This window comes from Ascaphus truei, chromosome 1 (genome assembly GCF_040206685.1).
Source record: "Ascaphus truei isolate aAscTru1 chromosome 1, aAscTru1.hap1, whole genome shotgun sequence".
NCBI classification, from domain to species: Eukaryota; Metazoa; Chordata; class Amphibia; order Anura; family Ascaphidae; genus Ascaphus; species Ascaphus truei.
Genome location: NC_134483.1, coordinates 316,059,091 through 316,077,562, shown reverse-complemented (window position 1 = coordinate 316,077,562; position 18,472 = coordinate 316,059,091). Strand labels below are relative to the sequence as shown.

The 18,472-nt window shown below is 43.2% G+C and overlaps 1 protein-coding gene across 1 annotated transcript in view; it reads left to right on the top strand.

Moving 5' to 3' along the window:
- The window catches only part of WDFY3 (WD repeat and FYVE domain containing 3), a 321,115-nt gene that overhangs the window by 106,302 nt on the left and 196,341 nt on the right, over nucleotides 1–18,472 (top strand). The window contains exons 3-6 of the mRNA XM_075604516.1: nucleotides 2,014–2,224; nucleotides 2,760–2,883; nucleotides 9,910–10,019; nucleotides 12,310–12,471. Of these exons, the coding sequence (XP_075460631.1) occupies nucleotides 2,045–2,224; nucleotides 2,760–2,883; nucleotides 9,910–10,019; nucleotides 12,310–12,471 (576 nt within the window). The 5' untranslated portion in view covers nucleotides 2,014–2,044. The remainder of the gene's footprint in view (nucleotides 1–2,013; nucleotides 2,225–2,759; nucleotides 2,884–9,909; nucleotides 10,020–12,309; nucleotides 12,472–18,472) is intronic.

Here is an 18,472-nt window from a genome sequence, read left to right as displayed (position 1 = left end):
CTTGGAGTTGGAGCTGAAATGAATGGGCTTCCAGCTCTGGAGAACCCCTGCTTCAAATATGTATAAGGGAGTGTTGCGTTTTTATTATTTTGTGGATGTAATATGTAGTACAATAGTAATGAGACATTACTTCAGTCACTGTAAATTGTCCAATATGATTCAAATGTATTTCATTAGAACAATGGCACACAATTTCTCCCTTGAAGACAGGGGCTGTTTAATTTGTTTTTGTTTTCCTTTCCGGGAATAGTGGGCAATCTACTGTACCTGTGCCAAAGTCATAACATTATTATTGAACTTCTCTGCCACACTTGCAACTATTTTATATCCACCCCAGTCTTCTTCATGAATATTTTAATATGGCCAATCTTATCATCATAAAATCAGAGTTTCAGACACAATAAACAAGGAGACCAATAAATATCATGGCTGTTCTTTCAAAATGTTAACAATGTATTTTATTTCCACTAAGTGTACATTTTCTCGGCACACTAACATTAGGTTGTATATACATCGGATAAAAACACTCTTGTACTCAGAGATAAGTGTCAGTGGCCCGTCTGTAATTAATACCTCTCCAGCATTGTAGTGAAAAATGGGTACGTTTTATACTATGTAGTCTATTAGCAGAAGTACTTAGCCAACTACTACTAATATCGGCGATGGGACGAAGTCTGCTTTTCTGATTAACACTGACGACCCTCCTATATTGTTAGACCATAACATTGGCAAAGTAATAATATATAAATACATTATCTTCTTTTATTGAGCTTGGAGTTCTGCTGTTTTATTCCCCTAATCCATCCTGAAATCACATCAGATGGGTTTTTGATGATACACGGTACAAGCACTTCCATATAGATGGATTTATTTTTGTTTGTTTTTTTGTGGCATTGACACTGTACACTCCTTTTTTATTTTTTATTTTTATGGTAATGAGTTAGAGTAATTTTATTTTGCTAATTTATATTTTACATAATCTGAATCCAGTGGGATTTTAGTCTGTGACCACATGGGTATGTTTCTACCTCAATAATCCCCCCAGTATAAAAACATTCAATATTTATAAACATATTTGCTCATTTTTGCAATTAAAACATGACCAAGGGCAAATTGATGTCTGACTTGCCAACTATTACTAGTTACATCAGTGCAATGTGAATTACAAGAACTGGTTGATTTTTGTTTGTACATGTGCTAAAATATATACTTGTGTATGTCATGCAAGTATGTTAATGTTTTAACTAATTTGTTTTGTTGTCTAGCTATGTACGAGTCATGGAAAAATATTCTTCTTCGCATTAGAAATGATAGGTAAAGTTTATTTCAACTGTTGTGTACGCACTGAAGAAGTAAAATAGTCAATTGTCACTCATGTAGGTTGAGAAAATGTCATTTGTTTTCTGAAGCCGATAGACATCTTATTGTCCTACAATCACCATCACAACTGCTGTTCTTTTTATAGAGTAAATGTGGCTGCTCAGCAGATGTCTTCTAAAACGGCAGTTCCGTGTCCAAAGTCGTTAACCTCCCACCTTGAAGATCTGGTAGTAGAGTAGACATCCGGGTTCCAAAAAAATCTCACGTTGGTTCTAGCTTTATAACCGATAAAAAGCACTTGACGCACTAGGAGTGGGCAATTCCAAACTTTGAGGAGCATTAGCATGGTTTCTGGAAAAACAATGGCCTATATCAGGGTTGGCTGACTCGAGTCCTCAAGGGTCACATACAGGTCAGGTTTTCAAGATATCCATATCCATGCTTCCCAACAGGTGGCTCAATCAGTGGCTCATTCCACCCGTGTCCTATATAGTGATTTAATTACTTGCATATATGTAAGAGAGATTCTAAAGATTCCAGATGTGTGTGGTGTTGTAACATAGCTGGCAAGGTCGAGAGATCCAAATTGAGATATCCAAGAATTCTAGACCAAAACATAATGTTTTAAATAGAAGCTTTTCTTTGTTTGTATTGTGAAATTCCATGAGCCTATTCTGTTCTTTTCTTTTGCAGAGAACGGGGTGGCTTTGAGAAGACAGTAACCATGAATATGGTAAAGCGGATCATGGGTCGGCCTCGGCAGGAGGAGTGCAGCCCCCAGGACAATGCTCTGGGTTTGATGCATCTGAGGCGTCTCTTCACTGAACTTTGTCATCCTGCCCGGCACATGACTCAGAAGGAACAGGAAGAGAAACTTTACATGATGCTGCCCGTCTTCAACCGGGTACGTGAACACAAGCACACAGAGTTTGTCTTGTAGAGCTTCATCTTTGTGTAACTTCAAAATACATGGGCTAATGCCAGCAACATGTGTAAGGGTATCAATGTACAGTATGTGTGTGTGTGTGTGTGTGTGTGTATATAGATGTCTGTGTGTGTGTGTGTATATGTATATGTGTGTTTTATTAATATATATTTTTTTTAATTGGCGCGTGGCATAACTGCCACTTGAGAGGAATGTGACTTTAGCTTTTGCCTATTTGTTTACTCAGTACCTACTTTCCTTTCCAAAGGCAACGTGTCCTACTCAAATTCTCCTTTTCAGGGTTCCCTGTTTGAAAGAAAAACTTTTGTAAATAATTATAAACTAAATGGAATGCGTTGTTAAACAAAATTAAATAAATCAAGCCAAGAAAAAGCTAAAAATAAAAATAAAATTTGGGGGCCAAAATTGGTTCTATGACGTAGGTGTTAAAATAAGAAACTATAGACCGTACTTGTACAGGTATTGTCCTATTGATATGTCTTGTCTGTTTTAGGTGTTTGGAAGCGCTCCTCCTAATACCATGACAGAGAAGTTCTCAGACCTCTTGCAGTTTACAACACAAGTTTCACGGCTGATGGTGACTGAGATTCGTCGGAGAGCATCCAATAAATCCACAGGTTTGTGACTTGGGTATTGCGAGAGACATTAAACGCACCCCCACATCAAGTCACAATATCTCATTGCATATTCTGTCGTTCATGACCTTAAATGCATTCATTGGTATATGGTGTTCAGAGTATATACAGGCATACCCCGCTTTAACATACGCAATGGGACGTATGTAAAGTGAAAATGTACTTAAAGTGAAGCACTACTTTTTTCCCACTTTACAATGCATCTACTGTACTGCAAACATCATATACGTGCATAACTGATGTAAATAAGGCATTTGTAACCAAAATAAATACAGTAGGCTTTATAGAAAGAAAATCTTTAACGTCGGCTGATTTTTTTCTTACTAGTGCTGGCAGATGCAAAATGGATGAACGGAAAATTATGTAGGAAGGATGGAGAGGGCATATCTTCTACTGCACAGTATTTTTACTGTAACACAAAACAAAAAGCGATAAACAGCACTCAAAACTGGAATAACAAGGAGGACCCTAATTCCCCCTACAGCTGTAACCAAATATACACCACCTTTGCTTACAATGATGAATTTCACAGCCTCTATGTCAGTGATTCCAAACCTTTTTTGTTAGGAGGAACCCTTGAAGTATTTCGAAAAATCTCAGGGAACCCCTATCTGGCTGACACATAATAGGCCACGCTAATAGTGCTGGCGACGTCGCGTCAAAACAAATGTATTGACGCCGTCGCGTGCGCTTATAGTTGGAGCGACAGGACGGCGCGACGGCTTGGTCGCGATCACTGAAAGTCACTTCAATTTGATTTTTCCAGCAACCGCAGCAGGACGTCAGCGTCACCGGCAAGATAAGCACGGCCTTAGGTTAATATCACACCTCACGAGCCCCCTCTATTTCCCACCCTCTACCCATGTATTTCTCTCTCCTCCATCTCACTCACTCTCCCCCCTCACATGTATTTATCTCCCCTGTGTCTCACTCTTACTCCCTCTTTTCCTCACTCACTCCCGCCTCTCTCCTCTCACTCGCCTCTACCTTCCGTCAATTACCCCACTCACTCAATCCCCCCCACAAAATACATACCAAAATCCCCCACCCCTCTAAATACATGTAACCCCACCCCGCAATACATAATAAAAATACCCGCCCCCGCCAATACATATTAAAAATGCCCCGCCAATACATTTTAAAAAGAGCCCCACCGCCTCATACATTTTTAAAAGACCCCTATCCCCCCCATACATATTTTTTTTTTAAATCGGGCCGCACAGGTAAAATCATCACATCTTCTCCAACACCCCTCATATCACCCCCCTGCATCTCCCATATATCACCCCCCCTGCGTGTCCCTCACATCACCCCCCCTGCATGTCCCTCACATCGTCCCCCCGCATGTCCCTCACATCATCCCCCCCTGCATGTCCCTCACATCACCCTCCCCTGCATGTCCCTCACATCATCCCCCCCGCTTGTCCCTCACATCACCCCCCTGCATGTCCCTCACATCATCCCCCCCGCATGTCCCTCACATCACCCCCCTGCATGTCCCTCACATCATCCCTCCCCCGCATGTCCCTCACATCATCCCCCCGCATGTCCCTCACATCACCCCCTCTGCATGTCCCTCGCATCACTCCCCTGCATGTCCCTCACATCACCCCCCCTGCATGTCCCTCGCATCACTCCCCTGCATGTCTCTCCCATCACCCCCCCTGCATGTCTCTCACATCATCCCTCCCCTGCATGTCCTTCACATCGTCCCCCCTGCATGTCCCCCACATCGCCCCCCTGCATGTCCCTCACATTATCCCCCCGCATGTCCCTCACATTATCCCCCCGCATGTCCCTCACATCATCCCCCCCGCATGTCCCTCACATCATCCCCCCCGCATGTCCCTCACATCATCCCCCCTGCATGTCCCTCGCATCACCCCCCTGTATGTCCCTCGCATCACCCCCTGCATGTCCCTCACATCACCCCCCTGCTTGTCCCTCACATCACCCCCCCCTCCCTGCATGTCCCTCACATCACCCCCCCTGCATGTCCTCACATCATCCCCCCCCCCTCATGTTCCTCACATCACCCCCCTCCCTGCATGTCCCTCACATCACCCCCCTCCCTGCATGTCCCTCACATCACTCCCCCCCTGCATGTCCTTCACATCCCCCCCCTGCATGTCCTTCACATCACCCCCCCCTGCATGTCCCTCACATCACCCCCAACCTGCATGTCCCTCACACATCACCCCCTCCCTGCATGTCCCTCACATCACACACCCCCCCTGCATGTCCCTCCTCCCTTTCTTCCCCTACCTCAAGCAGCGTTAAGGTTGCGAGTGGCGGAAGCACGGCAGTAAGCGGAGGCTCTGAGCGGGCTCGGGGGGGGGGGGGGTGGTTTGGTGATCGGAAGAGCCGGGCATTGGATGAGCTGGGGAAAGGAAGAGCTGAGGGAGCCGGGGAAAGGAAGAGCTGAGGGAGCCGGGGAAAGGAAGAGCCGGGGGGAGGGTGAGCTGGGGAAAGGAAGAGCCGGGGAAAGGAAGAGCTGAGGGAGCCGGGGAAAGGAAGAGCCGGGGGGAGGGTGAGCTGGGGAAAGGAAGAGCCGGGGGGAGGGTGAGCTGGGGAAAGGAAGAGCCGGGGGGAGGGTGAGCTGGGGAAAGGAAGAGCCGGGGGGAGGGGGAGCTGGGGAAAGGAAGAGCCGGGGGGAGCCGGGTAAAGGAAGCGCCGGGGAGAGTAAGAGAGGGCACACCGCCGCAGCATGCGCACGCCGCCCCCTGGTGTCCGTACTCGCGAAGTAAGGTGCAATAAAAAAAAATGTACATACTTGCGAGTGTAAGTAAAACGGGTGTACTTAAAACGGGGTATGTCTGTACACCCTTCCTATTTATCAGGGAGGCCCTCTAATATTTGCTGGAAAAGTGTCCGTTTAATTTATATTTGATTCTTGCAATGTCAGTGGTACAGTAGCACCCTTATTTCATACTGGCCAAGTCTTCCTTGTCATAATTTGCGTAAACTTTTTATTTTTTTTGGTTTTCTTATTGAGAAAGCGATATCCCCTCATCCCCATGCAAGTGCAATGTGAGCACTGATAATATCTCTGGGATTCGCTAAACTCCAATACTGGGTGCTGCACTGCAATAGTGCGTTACATGCCTTTGACTTGATTAGGCACTGCGACCCCACGTTAATTGCCATACTTTCTATATCAGTGTTTTTCAACCAGGGTTTCTATGAAACCATGGGTTCCCCGGGCATCCCTAAAGCGTACATACTTGAAAACGAGAGGTAACTCTCAATGTATTACTTCCTGGTAAAATATTTTATTAATAAATAAATAAATCCCTAAAGCGTTTACTGCAATTTTCAGGTCATTTGAAAATTGTACCAAATACAGAAGAATTTACAATGCATCTGATCACAGACATACTATTAGAGAGGTTTGGGGTTCCTTACAATGCATCTGATAATCTCAGACCAGTGGCTTAGCTAAACATGTGGGGGCTCCGGGGGTCAAATTTTGCGCATGCAGGATGCTCATGCACATGTACGATTGGAACTTGCTGACTACGCATTTGCGACCGGCGTTTGCAGAGCTGGCACCCAAAAGCATGCCCCTGGGGCTATAGCTATGTCCCTGTCTCATACGCGCTACTAGAGAGGGTTGGGGTTCCTTACAATGCATCTGATCTCAGACGCACTATTAGAAGAGGGTTGGGGTTCCGCACAAGTTTACAATAAAATTATAGTGTTCCTTAACCGAAAGAAAAGGTTAAACACCACTGGTCTATATATTAGATGCAGTAACTTAGTGACACCTTCAGAAAATAAGTCTAATGAGGTTGCTTCATAATGAACATGCATCGGTAATACGCTCATTGACGGTTATATACAGTGGCGGCCGCCTTTAACCTCCTGCGGCCGCCACCACGGGCTTTTTAAAAACGCGGGCAGATGCCCCGTTTTTTCTGCTGTTTTCCCGCGCCGCGGGCGCTTTCAATGATAAGCGCCATTAGCGCTTGTCTGATGATGCGGCCGCCGCGCGGGAAACTCCGTGACAAACGGAGTACATAACCGCATTTTTACGGGTAAGCAGGAGGATTAAAGGGACCGCGACAGTAGCACATGTAGGAGCAATGCTGCAAAGCCTTAATGTTTTTTTCACATGTACGTGTATTTAGAAAGAACACTGCCTGTGTGATAACTGCTTTCCTAGTACCTGACAGCAAAGAAGAGAGAGGGGCCTATTTGTGTGGCCCTTCTAGAAGTTTGCTGGTGGCCGTGTTTACATTTTCAGATGATATATTATAAACAAAATATTTTTAAAAGGCAAGATACAATTTTGAAACGTATTACCACCTGACAATTAAGACCTAGCGCAAGATTCACTAAAGATGGATATAGCCGTGTTAAATGTTGACATTATAACAAATGTGATATTTTTTTAGCTAAGAATTATTTGTTAATGAATGGGTAGCGCTATTTATCTCATTTGCATACACGTTACTTGTGTTAGTTTAGCATTAAATAGCCAAAGCTGTACAATGAAGCACAGAAATCGGTGTTGACGTGGGAGGTATCACACTTCTACGTAATAGGATTGCATTACAATACCCTGTGGCAGAACGGGTTAACATACACCATGAACACCCACTAAATAAAACACCTGACTCGCTGGCAACTTGGGTTACTAAACCGTTAATAGAGTACAGTGTAAAGGAATATGTCCTGCAGTATCTAATATGTATTTTTGTAACCTGTCCTAGGCTGATCTAGTCTTATTTTACCTACGTATAATGCCATTATATACACACACAAGAAAGGCTCGACGCCAGCCTGGGGTAAACGATTAAAAAAACGATCCTGCATGTTTAGATTTTGCGGTAACCCCACTTTCAGAGATACTTAGCGGTTTAGTTGGCCGGGTTTTATTCCCTTTTGGATATATACTGTAGTATGGCCACCCAATCTTGCAGATCCTGCGAGTCAACAGGAAGCCGCAACACCATCAAGGAAGGCAGTTGCGGCTTCTTAATGGATAACCATTCAAATGCCTAGGAAGTACCACCGGCAACTGAACCCCTTGAGTGTGTCTTGGGAACTTGGATGGTAAAATATATCACCCTGAGGCACCCTTAGTTCCAATTATGTAAAATAAATCAATATTGAAACTGAGTGGGATTGTTGCTTTTAAGAAAAAACTGTTTTTCATCTAGTGTGGAGACAGAAATAGTGTGTGTGTGTCTGTGTGTGTGTCTGTGTGTGTCTGTGTCTGTGTGTGTGTGTGTGTGTCTCACATTTGATGCAGGCAGGCTGCTTTCTTTGCTTTCCTGTAGTCATTGTCGGATAGTGGCGAAATACCCAAGATTACTCAGGGTTTCCATGACCAGCAGCACTTTATCAAATGTGTATTTGTCTGAGTGTTGTAAAAAATCAAAAAGAAACAAGGGAGCTGTCGAAGAGAAGGATTTGTTCCCATATTCTTAACCCACGGATACTTATTTTTTTCTCTAGGGGAAATTTAAATTAACTCTCCCCTACCCGTGGTAAATGGCTTAGGCGGTTATTTATAAAATATTTTACCAGGAAGTAATACATTGAGAGTTACCTCTTGTTTTCATGTATGTCCTGGGCACAGAGTTATGATAACAATACATGGCTACATTAAATGAACAGAGGTTATACAGTCAATTCAGATATTTCATGGACATATAGGGGGGATTCACGAAACTGATAAGGGGTATGGAAGCTCGATTAGCGTTACTGCCATTTAAGGCAATAGCAGCTCATATCCGGTCGAGCTCCCATACTGGAACTTCAGTGATCCCGGCGATTGTGTAGAGGTTGTGTTGGGGTAGACAAACTAGTGCTGCGCTTATGGCGACAGCGACGGTGACGTCACGCTTTTGTTGCTGGAAAAATCGACTTGACTTCCAGTGACCTTGCCGTCGTGTTGCTTCTACTATAAGCGCAAGCGACGGTGGCAATACATTTGTTTTGTCGCATCGCCGATGCCAGCACTATAAGCGCAGCCTTAGGGACAGTGGCAGCCAACTTCACCGTAGTTTCATTAGGTTACCACCATACTTTATATAAATAGTTAATTCTACTGAAACATGGTATATGCAGCTCAACCCCTTTATAACGCAACCTTTACAACGCGATGCAAGCGTGGCTCCCAATTTTTGTATTTATGAATACTTTACAACACGATTATTTGTATCTTAAATACTTTATTGTACAATGCATACAATTTTACATTATTTCTAACGCGATCCACTTATAGCGCGATGTGATTTTTGGACCCCAAGCACAGCGTTATAAGGGGGTTGAGCTGTAGTAAGTGCAGTAAATATAGTTCATTGGGAAGCTGTAAATTCAGGGTTATTTGAGCGGTCAATTTATTCAATTTTATAAGACTATATTCAACTGACTAGGATAATCGTTACCTTAATAAATGATTTAAGCATCAAGAGTTTAGAAATACAAGTTACTATTTGATAACTGGGTTAACATTAAATGCTAAATGAATGTCTGTCGTCTGCATTTGGCACAGGTTGAACTTGATGGACGTATGTCTTTTTTTCTACCTCATCTACTATGTAACTATGTAAATAACCGATTAAAAAAAATTATTAAAAAGTAAAGAGGTCAAAGGTATAAGGCAAGAACAGTTTATTATTTATTGCATGTGAACAGTAACCTAACTAGTATCAAATGAACGATCATGATCTGATCCTAAAGGTTTGTTGTTTGCAGCATATTTACAGCGAGTTCCACAGTAGACATGCAGGAGAGGTGCTGTCTAATGCCTGTGCCATGATAGACATGCAGAAGAAGGGCTGACTCATGTCCATGTCATACTGTAGAAACATACTGTGCCTCATATTCACGGGGTCAAAGTTTTCATGGCCACTTAGAGTTTTGGTACAAAAGGTAAAATATAAAAATCCCATATATTTACCAATTTTTTAATACACACAAATATGAGCAATAACCATAAATCCTTTGCGTTGTGTTTGTGCATTAGTTGACTTGCTTCTGTCTCTCGTTCCTCAGAAGCTGCCAGTCGAGCGATCGTTCAGTTTCTAGAGATCAACCAGAGTGAAGAGACTAGCAGAGGGTGGATGCTCCTGACTGTGATCAACTTGTTAGCATCATCTGGGCAGGTTTGTTTGTATTAACCAATATAGACACTTTTGGTTTAATGAAGTATGGCCTCATTGTTTTGCCTTTTCTGCAGAGCTAATGATCTCCTTGCGTCATATATGGACTATTGACTTGAAGATGTACTTTTCAAGATTGGTACATTCAGTTCCAGTAAATAGTAGATTATTTCCAGGAACACAATGTGTTGTTTTTTTGGCTATATGTTAACTGCAGTGTAGTAAGGATGTTTCTTGAAGGGAAAAAAAAAGTTAATTTTGACTAACCAGTTAAAGTATTTTTGTCGGTAGCCAAATAGATGAGATGTGTGAAATTCTTCCAGAAGAATTATTTTTCTCCGAAGTGCACTAATGATGATGATCTGTTGAACAGGTTACATCTTAGTTCTTGTTTTTAATTTAAAAAAAATGATCTTTTTGAGACCATTATTAATCTCATGCTGTTTTCTTCTTTTTTTTTTTATCCATTGAATTGTTTCACTTCCTTTAGCTACGGAGCATTTATTCAGACTCCACTTCCACAGTCAATGTGTCCTCCTGTTTTCTCCTTTTCCCTTCAATTCTGGCTGGCCAACACAAGCAAAGGGTGGTAGCAGCAGCAAGATAACGGATAGGTGCCAGGCAGAACATTTCTACATTCTAAGTCTAGTACTTTGTATATATTTTTTGGAAGATATCTTTTTGTCAACTTGGTAATGTGCCAACTACACTGCATTTGTTCTGGGCTGCCAAAAGGGGAGGGGAGAGCAGAGCTGGGAGAAGTATCCCAGGCTCTGTGGTGAAGGGAGGCCTGGCCCGTCCTACCAGAAGTCAGACACACAACTTCTGCGATTGTCAGGATGCAATAAAAAGGACAAGACTCCTGCTCAGCCTGATATATATGTGGTTAGATGTCAAGGTGCATGCAGGAAGGTTCAATTGCATTGGGGGCGCAAAAAGGGCAAGCTCTGCAAATAAGGACACGTGATGTGAAATTGTTTATTCACTAAAATAAATAGGCACAGAATAAACGAACAAGACACACTAATTAAAAAGAGTACTGGGTGTGTCTGAGCTGTTAACTATACAGTCAGACCCTAGAAGTAGGACAGTAGACCATGGTAGGTATTAATATCTGCTGTGTAGCTTAAATATCTAGTATGGTACCTCAATGCCTGGTCACTGTGTGTCTGGCAGGCTGTAAAATAGTGGTCTGGGATAGTTCAAATGTAATGGCTATGACTGCTAGTTAATTCTCAATATGGGCTGTAGTTAATGACACATAGCACTCAGATGAGGGGGTGCATTGTGATGTCCCAGTCCCCAGAGCTGACCATAATCAGGAGGGAGTTTTGTGGGCTACAGTAGGTATTGCCACAGACCTCAGTGTAAATTGAGCTCGTTTGGGGACGCGGTATCACTGCTATTGAATTCCGCTTTCATTCATTGGGAATGAAACATTGGAGCCAAGTTATTAGGGAGGAGTAGCTCAGTGAGTAAAGACACTGACTGGCACTGAGTTTGAAGCAGGGGAACATGGTTCAATTCCCAGTATCTGCTCCTTGTGACCTTGGGTAAGTCACTTCATCTCCCTGTGCCTGCAAAATGTCTCTATAAATGCTAAAAAAATAATACGTGTGCCTGATATTATACTACAGTTGCTATTTATTAATGCCTAATGTCTGGTGACAGCCTATCAACTAGGCTGTAACATAGTAGTCGGGTTGTAGCATTATAGTCTGGGAACTTTGAACGGGCGAGACATGAGGAGGAGGAGGAGAGCTCGTGTGGCCTGTAGTAAGTATTGCCACAGACCTCTGTGTTATGTGAGCTTGTTTGTGGACACGGTATCACTGCTATTGTGTATCGGTTTTAATTCGTTAGAGTGTGACACAGGAGTCAAGCTATTGTGTATGCCAGATGTTTTACTGGAGTTGCTATTTATTATTGCTTACTGTCTAGCAACAATGTATCAATGCAACATAGTAGTCCGGGATAGTTAGAATACACTCGCTGTGATTGCAGGTTACTGTAGGTCTCTGATGCGTGCTGGTGTGGTGAGTAAGTAGCGCTGTTACTGTGAGGCAAAGTGCCTTTTTATTACTCAATTACCGGGGCGGACCGTAGTCTGAGAACCGCTCTGACGGGGCAGCCCAGTGATTAAGGGCCCTACGATTAAGCAAACGCTAAACTTATGTTGACTACTATGTTGCAGCCTAATTGATATACTGTTACATGACATGCACATTCAGGTGAGAGGCTATAAAAAGAGCAGGTTTAAATGTGAACTTTATTGCTTCTGTCTTTGAATCAGAAAACTGTGGACTGCATGACAACGATGTCGGTGCCTTCCACGCTCATTAAATGCCTGTACCTGTTTTTTGACCTTCCGCACGTGCCTGAGGTACCTGGAGGAGCAGAGAATGAGTTGCCTCTGGCAGAGCGCAGAGCGTTGCTGCAGAAAGTCTTTGTACAGGTAAGAATGCGATACTCTTATGACTGGGGACCACAGGTGAGCTCTGAAGGAACAACCTCCTGCTTTAGAATTCCTGCTTTAAGATTCTTGTTTTATAAATGTTTGATACAGGATATTATTAGTGTAATAGCACAGCAAAAACCGATTGAAAAACATATTTAAATTAGCCTGTTTTGGCTGTTACAGTCAGTCTTGGACAAATCTAAATACCACTGAATCATATGGGAAACTTGGTTTATTTCAATGTTAATAGATGGGTGGTAAAAAGTAAGATTTTACATATTTTGTGCTGTTTGTTAGATATATTTGTTAGATATTTTAAAATTAGAAATGATTCCATAAGCCAGTAGGTTTATTGTACCTATGCTCACTGGTAGAGTATAGAACATGCTTTTAAGATCTAGAAATCTAAGATACTGATGACCACACAATAATTGTAATCTATGATTCAGGAGCTACAAGCATCTACTAAAAGTTATTTCTGTACATGGATGTTATACAGGCTTGATTTAAAGCAGGTGTGCACAAACTGGGGGGCGGGGCGCAAGATTGTCTGGGGGGACACAGTGCTTACAGAGACCCTGCGCTCTTCGCAAAGGCATTTAAATTAAATGACGGGGGAGCATGTGACGCCACTGTAAGGTCCCTTTCTGTATTTCCGACGGCTTCGGGCGACACGTCGCCATGGCAACGCAGCGTCATACGACGTTGTGTCGTCAAACGCCGGAGATGAGGTAAGAGGTGGTGCAGGGGGGAGAGCTGGCATGGGGGTGCAGAGGGAACATGTTGCACACCCCTGTAACAGAGCATTGCAAACCTTAGAAATTGAACAGTCCAGTTTGTGCATTTCCACAACACCGGCATGCTGTATCAGTGCTTTGTAGAATTGAAAACCGATGATCTCCATTTTGTTTTTAAACATATGTTTGTCTATTTTTATTAATGTAACTATTGCTAATTCATCACCCTGTCCATACCTATGGACCTTGTGCTCTCTCCTTAAATTCTGAACATTAACTTTGTCATTAACTATATACAAAGAAAACAGAAAATACTGGACCTAAAGTACACACACACACACACACACACACACACGAATTTCCAAAGGAAAAACAGACAGCACTGTAACAATTTAAAACTTGATATATTCAGACCTAAAAAGCACTGTAACAATTTAAAACTTGATATATTCAGACCTAAAAAGCACACCAACAAACCCAACGTTTCGGACCTCAGAGAGGGACCTTCCTCAAGGGGGTGCTGACTTCCAATCATTGAAACCAACATACAGTGAAAAAGAAAGTACACCCTCTTTGAATTCCATGGTTTTACATATCAGGACATAACAATCGTCTATTCCTTAGCAGGTCTTAAAACTAGGTAAATACAACCTCAGATGAACAACAACACATGACATATTACACTGAGTGATGATTTATTTAACAAAAATAAAGCCAAAATGGATAAGCCATGTGTGAAAAACTAAGTACACCTTATGATTCAATAGCTTGTAGAACCACCTTTAGCAGCAATAACTTGAAGTAATCGTTTTCTGTATGACTATCAGTCTCTCATATCGTTGTGGAGGACTTTTGGCCCACTCTTCTTTACAACGTTGCTTCAGTTCATTGAGTTTTGTGGGCATTTGTTTATGCGCAGCTCTCTTTAGGTCCAGCCACAGCATGTCAATCGGGTTGAGGTCTGGACTTTGACTGGGCCATTGCAACACCTTGATTCTTTTCTTTTTCAGCTATTCTGTTGTAGATTTGCCTGTGTGCTTGGGATCATTGTCCTGTTGCATGACCCAATTTCGGTCAAGCTTTAGCTGTCGGACAGATGGCCTCAATTTGACTCTAGAATACTTTGGTATACAGAGGAGTTCATGGTCGACTCAATGACTGCAAGGTTCCCAGGTCTTGTGGCTGCAAAACAAGCCCACATCATCACCCCTCCACCACCGTGCTTGACAGTTGGTATGAGGTATTTGTGCTGATATGCTGTGTTTGTTTTTTGCCAAACGTGGCGCTGTGCATTGTGGCCAAACATCTCCACTTTGGTCTTGTCTGTCCAAAGGAAATTGTTCCAGAAGTCTTGTGGTTTGTTCAGATGCAACTTTGCAAACCGTGCTGCCATGTTCTTTTTAGAGAAGACGAGGCTTTCTCCTGGCAACCATTCCAAACAAACCATATTTGTTCACTCTTTTTCTAATTGTACTGTCATGAACTTTAAGATTTAACATGCTAACTGAGGCCTGTAGAGTCTGAGATGTAACTCTTTTATTTTTTTGCAATTTCTCTGAACATTGCACGGTCTGACCTTGGGGTGAATTTGCTGGGACGTCCACTCCTGGGAAGTTTGGCAACTGTCTTGAATGTTTTCCACTTTTGAATAATCTTTCTCACTGTAGAATGATGGACTTTAAATTGTCTGGAAATGGCCTTATAACCCTTCCCAGATTGATGGACAGCAACAATTGCTTCTCTAAGATAATTCCTGATGTCTTTCCTCCTTGGCATTGTGTTAACACACACCTGAATGCTCCAGACCAGCAAACAGCTAAAAGTTTCCTATGGAAGCAGTAAGGGCGTACTTAGTTTTTCACACACAGCTTCTCCATTTTGACTTTATTTTTGTTAAATAAATCATGACACGGTGTAATGTGTCATGTGTTGTTGTTCATCTGAGGTTCATCTTAGCAGGTTGTATTTACCTGCTAAGGAACAGATGATTGTTATGTCCTGATGTCAAATCCCAGTTCTTTATCTGTGTATTGCATAATCCTAATCGATCTTCATTTCATGGCTCCCATGTCACACCTCACCAGGCGTAGAACAAGGGGGGATAGGAGCACCCACTGAATCAACAGTGTCCGCTTCTCCCTCCAACAGTACCTCTAGTGATCAATGCTGGAGCTACTTATACTTAAATGCCATCTTATGATGCTCTGCATGGAGAAATCTTCCTTCTAGGAATTTGCAGGGGGATCCAGCGTGCAAACCGCCAATGTATCTAAACACAAATCCAGGAAAAATGCCAAATGAATGGCAAAATGGACAGGGCACTTCCAAAAAGTAATCGGATTGGAGAAGCATTAAATATAAAAAATACTTTATTTAAGCCATGTAAATGGAGGCTTGCAGGCCTCTAACGCATTTCGCATCTAGCAATATATTTACAATGCTGTCACTAGAGTACCTCACTCTCCTAAATTGGTGCCAGTTTCGTGTCTTCTTAAATCTCCCTGATGGCTTCCCACATCCTCCCATTCATTATTCTCCATCTTTCCTTCAAATACTTTTTCTGTGCCTTCTTATATCAAATCTAATCTCCCCACAGGTTCTTCATTGCTTTCAGCTCAAGGTTTTATCCATTGTACACACTTGATTCCAATGCTTTTTCTTGTTTGGATTGTTTAATTGCTTTCTAATCCTAATCTCTTCCCATCTGTGTTTGACCTACCCCATTCGTTTCCATCTTCAAGACTTCAAATCGCGTCTGCAAACCACATTTTCTGGAAGCTTTTATTTTTTGTTTCAAATTTTTTTATTAGGCAATTATAACATTTACAGCATTTTGAGTATTTGTCAACAGTTTGGCCTAATACAAATTTTCTGATTTTTGTCTGAGGTGGGGGGAAAAGTCCCAACGTCCCCCTGACCCTCAGGGGTCTGTCGGGGTAGCCCGGGTCAGGAAACAGAAAAGGGGAAAGAGAGTGGTAGGGGGGAGGGGGGTAGGGGGAGGGGGGATTGAGATAGAGGTGGGGGATTTGGCTCCCTGTTCTTTGGCAACCGTAGCTTGTGTCTTTATTTATTGCTACTATGGGGCGTTTCGGTGTTGGGGGAGCATATGTGTTAGCCATGGGTCCCAAGTATTGTTGAAAGAGGTGGTGGACCTTTTCAGGAAGGCTGATAGTCTTTCCATTTCCATCACCTGCACCCTTTTTTTGACTGTTTGTTTGGAGGGGGGAGACACCTTCTTCCAGGCGGCTGCCACCGCACACCTAGCCGCAGTGAGGATAATGGAGACTAATTTGCCTGTTGGTCGATCCAGCGCTTCTAAGGGTCTGGCCAATAGGTAGGTCAGCGGGTCAATGGGTATTGTGAGGTCTGTGACCTCTTTTATTAATTTTTGTATAGTTTCCCAGTACTTCTGAATTTCCGGACAGGTCCACCAGATGTGGGCCATGTCCCCCTTTTGACCGCAGCCTCTCCAGCATAGGTCGGAAGCCAGAGGGTAGATTTGATTTATTCGAACTGGGGTAAGATACCAGCGAAACAGTATTTTGTATATGTTTTCTTTGATTGTGGTACATATTGAAGTTCCTGAGGCATTTTCCCAAATACTTTCCCAATCCTCTCGGTCTATATCTATTTCCAATTCTGCTGCCCAATGCAGCATATAGTCATGTGTAGGGGGATCTGTAGCTCTCTCCATTTCTGAACAAATTTGCGATATGGGACCTTTCTTGTGGGCTGTCTCACGACAGAGCTGCTCGAAGCTAGTGAGAGGGGGAAATTCCAACGTTGGGGTTAAAGTTTGAATAAAATGTCGAATTTGTAGGTATTTGAACACATTCAGCCCTACTATTTCATATTTAGATCGTAGGTTTTGCAAACTCAGGAACTTCAGGAAGCTTTTTAAGAACCTGAAAAATAATGACTCTCAAGAGTTCAGGAGCAGACAGGACCTCAGTGGTCGGAACAGCAGGGGGCAGGCGAGGAGGCATCCGCTTCATCAGCAGGTGTCTAGGGCAGGCGGCAAGAATCGTGGTCGGGGTCACAAGCAAGGGTTGGCAGCAGGAAATCCACAGTGACAGAGGCAGGGACAGGAAAATAACAAACTGGGACAAGCCTAGTGAAGGCAAGGGCCTTTATTATAGAACAGATACAGGAACAAGCTCAAGCATAAGTCAGGGAACACAACCCAAACCAAAGGCAAGGAAGCACAGGAAGCAGGAAACTTTAAGGACTGGCAGTGACAGAGGACAGGAGCACCCAGAGAAGACACAGAGGAAACCCAGAGCAGACAGAAAACAGCAGCACCCCTGGTGGACAGAGAAAGGAACTGTGGCTGGGAGTAGGATGTTAGAGACCCTGACAGACTACACCTCCAATCCAATAAACACAATTGATTACACTAGGAGTGTAATACACTATTATTCATACGTATGTATATCTTTATTTATATCGTGCCGACAGTGTACTCAAAGCTTTACAAAGAGAATACAGTACAGGGAATTATTCCAATACAATAAGCGCAGCAAAGTCAGACAATAGGAAATCACTGCTGCCACGCAGACAATCTAAGTGGTATGTTGGGAGATTTACAGAGACAGCAGCTGAGGGAATAAGTGCTTTAGATGGCAGTGCTTGGCCAAAGCGGTTGGTGAGAGTGACTGTGGGTGTTGGAGAGTAGCCATGAGTAGGCTATTGGGATGCTTATTTTGAGAGTGAGTTTTAAGGCTGGTCAGTATTACATTAGATCGGTTAACACCATTAGCAGGGAAAGATGAGGCAGGGAGGCGTGAACAAGAGCAGATGTGTATATAGCTGGGTCCAGGATTAGAAGAGAGATCACCAGCAGCAAGGAGGAGTAGTAGAGCGAGAGAGGAGGTGAATAGAGGGTTTGTGGGGGTGTTTTTTATTTAGGGGTGTAGAAGTTGTTGGGAAAGTGGTGTGTAAATAGTGCTGCAGTGTATGGACACAAGCATAGGTGGAGGGGAGTAGCGATGAAGAAACGTGGATAGGAGGGGGGTGGGGAAGGGGGATGGAACAGAAACGTTTACAAGGGAGTGAGGAAACGGCAAACAGGAAAAGCAATAGGGAGGGAATAATGAGATGCAGGGAGAGAAAGTTAGGAGGAGAGAGTTCCCAGGTATTGGAGGATAAGAAGAGGACGAGTTGAAAGAGCAGCTGTACAAATCAGGCCTGGGGGGGGGGGAGGGCAGTGTAGCACAGAAGATTAAACAGCAGCTTAGAGAGAGAGTCTATAAAACTTGTCA